This window comes from Camelina sativa, chromosome 12 (assembly GCF_000633955.1).
Source record: "Camelina sativa cultivar DH55 chromosome 12, Cs, whole genome shotgun sequence".
NCBI classification, from domain to species: Eukaryota; Viridiplantae; Streptophyta; class Magnoliopsida; order Brassicales; family Brassicaceae; genus Camelina; species Camelina sativa.
The window spans coordinates 25,830,970-25,840,357 of NC_025696.1; the positions used below are offsets into that span (position 1 = coordinate 25,830,970).

Here is a 9,388-nt window from a genome sequence, read left to right on the forward strand (position 1 = left end):
AGGAAAGTCCAAAAATTGAGAGCAAATGACGCCAGGAGCGTGAGTCTATCGCCTAGAGGTGACCTTCTATAGATCGGTCAGAGGAGTGCGGGCCGTGGAGACGGTTGCACGGGAGTCCTTGGCTGTTGGTTGTTCGAGATTCGAGGACGAATCTAGATTAGTGGGGGAGAATTGTAACACCCGCAAACCAAATTGTGCGTTTTGGGTGAGGGTGTCGATCGACACCAAGGGGGTGTCGGTCGACACCATTGATTTTCTGGTTTGACCAGATTGAGTTTTTAATCGTTTTGGTTCGGGTTGGTTTTAGGAAACCATTGAACTGGGTTATTTAAGTGGGTTTCGACGCAAGAAGGGTTTTGGAAGTTTATTTTGTCGCCGCTTTGTTGTTTTTGAGAGAAAGGAGAGAAAGGCATTGTTCTTGAGCTTTTGAGAGAGATTGGTGAGATTCCTGGCTGTTTTTGAGAGTTTTGGAGCTGGGAAGGATCTAGAAGCTTGCTAGGAGGGTTGGATTTGTTGCTATTGGTCTTAATCTTCCTGCAAAGAGGTGAGTGCATGACCATGGCTTATCTAAGCCTTTGATTCCTTGTTCTTGCTTGTTTGATGCTTGTTTGTGTGTTTTTCTTGCTGGGATTGGTTGCTACAGGTTCCTACGGATGTATAAGGCTTGGGTTTCGAGTATTGGACGATTTGGTGGAGTTTGGGAGCGAGATTTGACTCTCGGCTTCGAGCGGATCACGGTTGCAGAGGGAGTGTCGATCGACACCACTTGGTGTCGGTCGACACCAGTGAAGCAAGTATCGATCGACACTGTGGGGTAGTGTCGGTCGACACAAAGAACCAGTGTCGATCGACACCACTTGGTGTCGGTCGACACCAGTGAAGCAAGTATCGATCGACACTGTGGGGTAGTGTCGGTCGACACAAAGAACCAGTGTCGATCGACACTTGGCTGGTGTCGGTCGACACCTCCCTTCCAGCGAGTTGATGTTCGTTTTCCTGGTTTGTGTGCTTTGTTTTGTTGATTGTTTGGAACTTGAAATCACTGTTTCTTGTGTGTATAGCCCAATAGATGTGAGGATTGCCTCACTGAGTGTTTATCAAATACTCATGCATCTCAATTTGTGTTTGTGGTGCAGGTAAAGGCAAAGTGTGATCGTGGAATCAAGGCGATGAAGAGGAGGATGTTCTAGTGGTTCGCTTGGTTGTCTGGCTTCTGTTAGGTTGCTAGAGTTGAGTTGTAGAATGTTATTTAGGATTGGTGGTTCTCTGGTTTATGTTGTTTGGATCATTAGATTATGATTTGTATTTAATGTTGGTTATGTTGGAATATCGGTTATTTATATTTATTGGTTATTACTGGATGTTGGTATTGTTATTCCGCTGTTGATTGTGGTTGTGGTTAGGTGGCTAGTTGGTATGGGACCATTAGTTGTAGTTTATTTAATTATATTATATTTCTATATTTATTATTTATTTTTATTTTTTTTAAAAAGGTCGGTCCTTTCAACCATCGTCCATTCCCTGATAAAAAATAATATATATATATATATATATACATATATTATATAAAATGTGGGATCTAAAATTTTAAATTAATATATGAATACTATTTACCTGATTAGAATTAGGGAAACTTGGTGTGTTTGTCGAAGGTGGATTTGGTATGTTCTTAAAAGCTGAAGCAAAACTTGTAGCCCATGCTCTTGCCTAGATTAGTTTGATATATTAAATGAAAAACTAGCACTATATTAATACCTGACTAAGAGTGGAAGTACCAATTATTTGTTGACTAAGGTAGTCAGTCCACTAACTTGGTCGGATAGTTCATTCACTTGTGTCTTAAGCCCAATGACCATTTTAGAATTTTCTATCTCTGCACTAGTTGTAATTGAGCGTCTCACTAATTTTGAAGGTGTGGGTCCACGACAAACACAACGTACTCGTCCTGAATGCTCTGGACCAAACACTTGAGCAAATTCATCATCCAAACTAGCTGTGACATTGTTTATCCTCTATGGATTTTGACTCATCAAAGTTGTAAGTGATTCCTAGAAAAAACAACCAAATATATAAAAATGTCATAATTAACTTGTGAACACTAAAACTATAAAAGCACATTTTTAAACTAATCCTATGTGGTTGACAGATAAAAAAACTAACCGCGTGTGTTTTTGCCTCCTCTCTTACAAAGCTTCCATCAAGCTTCATGCGAGACTGAACGAAAATTTCTGCTCGATATGGAGTGTTTCCCGTCTTCATTTTCTTTGTAAAAAATACATGCATAAACAATATACACTACATTAATATTAATATACTACACAAGTTTTACTACACAAATAAATTACTTACAATCTCATCTCTTTTCCTTGAAAAGCTCTTTCTTCCAAATACATGAGGCATGGTATGTTTCTTTTGGTTCCTTGTATTCCGCTCTTGCATTTTCTGAAAACTCACCATATTAAAAAAAAATTTACTTGCATTTGATATAGACTCAATCAAGTACAACTAAATATGGAACAAATATATAATACCTTCCACTTTTGGTCAAACCTCGTGTAAGCCAAATTATACCATTGTTCTTCAAGAACATTAATGGGTTTATTCGCCACTGTTTCGACCATAGTATCTCTTTTGTGATCTCTCCAAAGACATAGTTTCACATCCTTACATCTGCTACATAGTGCACTCATCACATAATTTATTTCTCATAGTGGGATCATCAAACAAGAATTTAGACTGAAATAACAGCACATACAACTAATCAATAGAGATCAAACTAAAATATTATCTCAAAACATTGTTTAATTAAAAAAGAATCAATAGAGATCACTAGATGGAAGAAGTTACCTGAATTACATCCCACGCCTTATTTTTTGTGTGATGACTAACCAACCTCCAATCATTGTAGTCATGGGGAACAAATTCAAATAATTGATTAATTGGCCTAACCATGATCCAAGTAAACCACCAGAGTCTCCGATTGACTGTACGTTTTCGTCGAAATGCACAATCACTTTGATGTTTTGAAATTTCCATACTTCTTTAGATGTCACCATTTTGCTGTCAATGTTTTCATCCGTATCTTGTTCATGAACACATATAACATAATTAGTTTGATTAATATATAGTGATAAAATTAACAATGAAGGAAAATATAAATATAAACATATTTAAAGTCTCTCATCTACAAATATGATCCTAGGGATAACTCACCGTTTAAACAACAAATTAAATTAAAAAAAAAAACTCTTTAGCTTTGATCGAAAACTTGAAATTATTAACAGATCCAAGAGCTATATATAAATGATTTAATAAAAAATAAAGTTCAGTGTTAATCAGATTTACCTATGACTTGTACTTTCCATTTGAAGCTTTTACATTCAGAAGCAAGTGGAGGAGGCATCGTGTAATCAGTTTCCAACTGTGATAAATCTTCAGGTGCTTGTGTCTCTGAATCCAACATCAATCGTAAACTAAAAATAAAATAAAAAACTTGTTAGACACTATAGAATATGTATCTAAGCGGGATCTAGAAAAAAAAAACAAGTTAACTCTAATGATAGAAGAAACAAGTTAACCCTCTGTCCAGTTTTGCACCTTTGGCTGTGCGCAGTTGGAGCCAGGTGTCACGAGTCGAGAATTTTTTCTTTGGACCAGATTTGTGTCGCCACAAATGTACATCAGTTGTTTTAGGCATCCTCTTAGCCGTGACAGTAGTAATCAGCCTTTCCACTACATTGAGAGAATCTACTCTATGCCGCCAGACTCGATGGTGTAACATAGCTGATTCAACAATATCATGTTTTGAAATCCCAAGATCAATAAAGCCTCGGTCTCCAAACGAATCATGCAGTCGACCCATTGGAGACCAACTATCGTACCAAAAAGAGGTAGAGCTGCCATTTTTTATGTCTTTGTTGTGAAACTGCTTTGCTAACCCCCCGTAGCTTGAGCAGCTTACGCCACATCCAAGACCCCTGAAGAGGTGATCACCCAACGTCCCAAAAGGAAGATTGACAAATAAGATATGTGTGCACCCACTGACTCCATAGGGAATTCGTAGAGAGCAATCTCCAAATAAGTTTAAGACCACACACAGTTTTAACCTCCTTCAGCGGTCGCAAGCCTAGACCACCTTCACAGAAAGGCAAGCAAACAACATCCCAAGCCACTTTTGCATTATGTGTTTTCAAGTCTGGACCACTCCACAGGAAAGCCAAACATAAATTGTTAATCTCCTTCAGACAACTGCTTGGCAACCGAAAAGCAGAGGACCAGAAGTTTGTGATGCTAATGAGTACAGATTTGATGAGCTGAAGCCAGCCTCCATACGATAGAAACCGACCCGTCCATGAGCTTATTCTGTTTCGAATCTTCTCAAGAAGCAGCTGATAGTCACCCCTAGACATAGCTTTGGTGAGAAGTGACAGTCCAAGGTATCTAACAGGAAGAGTGCCAATCTCGAAAGAGAAAGTTGATTGTATTTCTGTCTGTAGATCTGGAGAGATCCCAGCCATATAAAGTGTAGACTTTTTTAAGCTTATCTTCAATCCTAAAAACTGAGCAAAGTCATCCAAAATCTGTATAATCCCTTCTACTAATCGTTTTGTACCCTCAGCAAAAACCATGAGGTCGTCTGCAAAACAAAGGTGAGTGAGAAGTAGATTATGGCATCGAGGGTGATAACCGAATCTATTCTCTATTGCTGCCTTGTTAATCAGGGGGGAAAGGACGTTCATGCAGAGGACGAACAGATATGGAGAGAGGGAACAGCCCTGCATCAATCCACGGGCACTACCAAAAAAAACCCGCTAACTCACCATTTACCTGAACTGAGAAGGTTGCCGTGGAGATACATAGTCTTATCCAGTTGATAAAGATTTCAGGAAAACCTAAAGCCTGGAGTGTATTGAGCAAGAAAGACCATTGCACGGAGTCAAAAGCTTTGGAGATGTCAATCTGCATGGCACAGCGTGGAGATATGTTTTCTTTGTGATAGTCTTTAACCAGTTCAGATGCTAGAAGGACATTTTCCATGAGGAGCCTGTCTTTCGCAAAAGCTGTTTGATTCGAAGAGACGATCTCCGGGAGCAGAACCTTGAGGCGATTTGCAAGAATCTTAGAGATCACTTTATATATGACGTTGCAACATGAGATGGGACAGTAGTCTTTCATAACCCGGGCATCAAGTTTTTTAGGAATCAAACCAAGAATGGTGGTGTTAATACCCTTGGGGAGAAAGCCTTTGTGGAAGAAAGATTGTATTGCAACCGTAAAATCTTTCCCCAATACAGGCCAAGCTTGCTTAAAGAACTCACTGGTATAACCATCTGGCCCTGGACTCTTATTTGCAGGCATCGAGAAGAGGACCTTCCTGATCTCTTCATCCGACACATCCTGAGTTAACATAGCACTATTATGCTCACTACAACGAAATGGAAACAGGGATTCGAGAGTTTCAACCGTGACTCCCTCATAGTCACTCGAAGCAAGTCCAAGAAAGATTGAGAAGAAACTTGCCGCTTCATGTTTGATATCAGATTGAGTAGTGGCTATAGTTCCATCCTCGCATTTTATCTCACGTATGGAATTTGTATGTTCTCGAAGCTTGGCAGCATTGTGAAAAACATGATTGTTCTGGTCTCTAACCTGGAGCCAATGTAGTTTGGACCGCTGCTTCATGAGACCTTCCTCGAGCTCTGAGAGTTGTAGCCAATGTGCATAAGCTTCTGCCTCATCCTGCACTGCATCAATCGTAGGATGAGCTAAAGTTGCGACTTGTTTGGCACATAGATCAGTGTGTGCTTCCCGCGTTCGCTTCACCGAATCCCCTGTTTTAGACCCTTTAACTTTTTTGTGAACTGGAACATTGCAGTGGTTGAGATAAACAAAAGAGCAGTGTCATCCCATAACGACTTTACAAGAGGCAGAAACTCCGGCATAAGAGCGACAGAATTTACAAACTTGAAAGGCCGTTTCAGAGCAGGTGTTCCCACATCAAACTGGATACGGCTACGGAGATGGTCAGAGCAACCTCTAGATTCATATACACAGTAGGAACGTGGGAACCGGTGTAGCCACACATCGTTGATAAGGACCCGGTCTAGTTTTCTACAGATTAAACCATCATCGCGTTTATTACACCACGTGAATAAAGGAGCCTGAGCCCCCATATCCGACAAGTTACAGTGGGTCGCAACTGTTTGAAACTCGTACATACCCGGAGATAAAGTAGCCGTAGGGTAACCAGAATGCTCATCTCCACTCAAGATCTCATTGAAATCCCCCATAATGATCCATGGTTTATTCTGAAAAAGCTGCGAGTCCTTATGATGACACATATCTTCCCACAGACTTCTTCTTTCCTCAACCAAATTTTTTGCATAAACAAAAGAACAGAAAAATTCCTCTGATTCACCTTCCAACAGAATTGAACAAGTGACGATTTGATCACTTTTGAAAACCGGAGTTAAGCGGATAGTAGGTCGCCAGAGCACCCAAATACGACCTAACCGGTGATATTCATAATTAGACAGAAAAGACCAGTTACTGAAAACGGAAGATACGAGTCGAGCTGCTTTATTTTCCTTGACTATTGTCTCTAAGAGGCAACCAAATAGCATCTCCTTATTACTTGTCCATTCACGGACCACGGAATGTTTAATAGTTTTATTGAATCCCCGCACATTCCATGATAAACTCATCATTTAAAAAGTACAGTGAGGAAGCCTCTGCTTTGAAGCAACAAAGGTGTTAACCTTAGTTGCCTGAGTTGAAACTTCCGCTCATTCTTTCTGCTTACGTTGAGTAATTCTGGCCGATGGGGGACGTCTGCCCCGACCATTGTCATTTGTGGCATTAGTCGTGTGTGACGCAGTTTGTAGCATACTATCCTCAGAGGTCACACCCAAACTGTTGTCAGTGTTGACAGTTGACGGTTTTCCAACAACTTCAGTGACACCTTCCTCAACAATTTCCCCTTCCTCATCATCCTCATTAACACTAAGAACAACAAACTTGGATGCTGAGACTATGGGAGGTTTAGTTGATTGCTGAGCTGCAGACTTACCAGGGCTACGACTCATTTTTGAGGGAGACACTACAAACCATTCATCAGACGCAACAGACTGGCCGACTGGCGAGTGTACCTCATCTACCAAACCATTTGTATTCTCTATCAAAACAAAACCCGAGTCAGATAGCACCGGTGGTACAACATTTGTCGTATCCTCTTTTTCAAGCATAGTAGCAGAGGCCAAACCGGAGGACCGCTCCTCTTGCACTGGGGGTGGACTCACCTCCATAGGTTTGTCAACACCACAACGAGCTGCCAAATGTCCCCATTTCTCACATGGGGGGCAACGAGGAGGCAACCAGGGGTAATGAAAATCAACCGAAAAATCAGAACCATTTTTTGAATAGGAGATACTGATTGGTGGAACCTTAGATAGATCCGCATTAACAAAAACTTTTGCAACATCAAAATTTGAACAAGTTCCAGTCTCAGGATGTAACCTGACGGGAGAGCCCACTGCACTAGCAATAAAACTCAACCCCGCCCAAGAGAACAAATGCATCGGAACCTTCTTTAAATGGACCCAAAGGGGAATAAATCTTTCTTCAGGTTGTTCTTTCTCAGTAATTGGGGACCACCACGAGACTACCATCGAAACCTCAGCAATATTCCACATACCCCGCTTAAGAATCCTAGCCCTGAGAATAGGGTCAGAAACCCTAAACCGCAAAATAGTGGCATTAACTTCATAGACATCTATCTTGGAAGAGACAGTCCCCTGTTTCCAGATCTTGTTCAAAATCATGTGGACTTTGCCAACATGAGGAGCAGTATCAAGAAACTTTCCAAGGAGGAAATCCTCCCAGAGCGGCGTAGAGTTAGCAAGAACGTCATCGGGGATCTCCACTGAAGCTTTCCCCTCTGAAGTAGTGATAGCAACATCAAATTTTCATAGAACTTTCTTATTCTGAACCATTGAAACCCATGATTCCTTCTTCATCGGACTAGACATCCCCCAAGGACTCTCCACGGAGTACAACATCCCAAAACCGTGCAGCCTACCGGCGCCGGGAAGCAAACTTTGCCAACACGAAAAGCAAAACCCTAATCGCCCAAATTTTTGCCTCCATAGCAAAACGCAGCGTTTTTCAATTTTGTGTTCTGAGCTACAAGTTTTGCTTCAGCTTTTAAGAACATACCAAATCCACCTTCGACAAACACACCAAATTTCCCTAATCCTAATCAGGTAAATAGTATTCATATATTAATTTAAAATTTTAGATGCCACATTTTATATAATATATATATATATATATTATTCTTTATCAGGGAATGGACGATGGTGCCAATGGATATTCAAACAGTGGAAACAACATTAGAGATATATGATCACAGAATGGACAATGGTGCCAATGGACTTAGTTTTACAATGTTTTTTTAGCTGCTTTGCTTTATTTATGTTTCACGGATTTGCAAGATGGATGATTTATGTTATTTATTTTCTAGTTTATGTTTAATATATGGATTTTTATTTAATTATTTTTGGTTTAAATTTTTTAATTTGTAATCTTTTATAAATCAATTAAATAAGCTATTCTGAAATTAAAATTCAATTATTAATATGAAAATAATAATATTCGAATTAGTTTTTTAACAAAATCAATTATTAGAATTATTTATGAAAACTGACATGAAGTTACCATCAATTATGTACAAATGATGATAATATCTAGGTATTATGCCCGAGGAGATTATCACGGGCATAATCTAGCCTAGATTATCTAGGTAATATCTAGGTATTAATATCTAGGTATTATCTAGGTATTATGCCCGAGAAGATCTATAACACGGATAATTTTATTTTAATTATCTGTGTTAGAAACGTGTGATCACCTGTTCTTCTCTTGCTCTTTTGTCTCGGGGGTGTGGTCGGCTATTGCAAAGGGGCTGTTTAAGGCTCACTTTTCTACGGTCTGGTCTGCTGTAATGACTTACCTCTCGCTCCCTAATCTCCCCGTGTTGAAGGTTTCCTCCTCATGTATGTCTTTCAAGTGGTGGTGTATACTATTTGGCGTGAACGTAATGGCAGAAGACATGGTGACCCGCCACACTCTGCTACATATTTAGTCGGCTGGATTGATCGGCAAGTTCGGGACCAGCTCCTGGCGATTGGATGTACGGGCGATTGGCGATACGATGAGGCATTTCAAATGTGGCTACAAGTGTGTTCTTAGGATTCTTTTATAGCTAAACTCTGTTTTCAATCTACTCTTTTTCAGCTCAAAACTTTAGCTAATGCTGCACTAGTTGTACTACTGTAATTTTTTCTTTGAATATAATTTAATATTAGATTAAAAAAAAAAAAAAAAAAAA

At 39.8% G+C, this 9,388-nt stretch overlaps 1 protein-coding gene across 1 annotated transcript; it reads right to left on the minus strand.

Annotated features, from left to right (window-relative positions):
- LOC104733854 lies at positions 6,786-8,001 on the minus strand. The gene is made up of 2 exons (XM_010453393.1): positions 7,989-8,001; positions 6,786-7,936 (listed from the first exon to the last, which is right to left on the minus strand). Exons 1-2 carry the CDS (start codon positions 7,999-8,001, stop codon positions 6,786-6,788), a joined length of 1,164 nt encoding a protein of 387 aa, XP_010451695.1.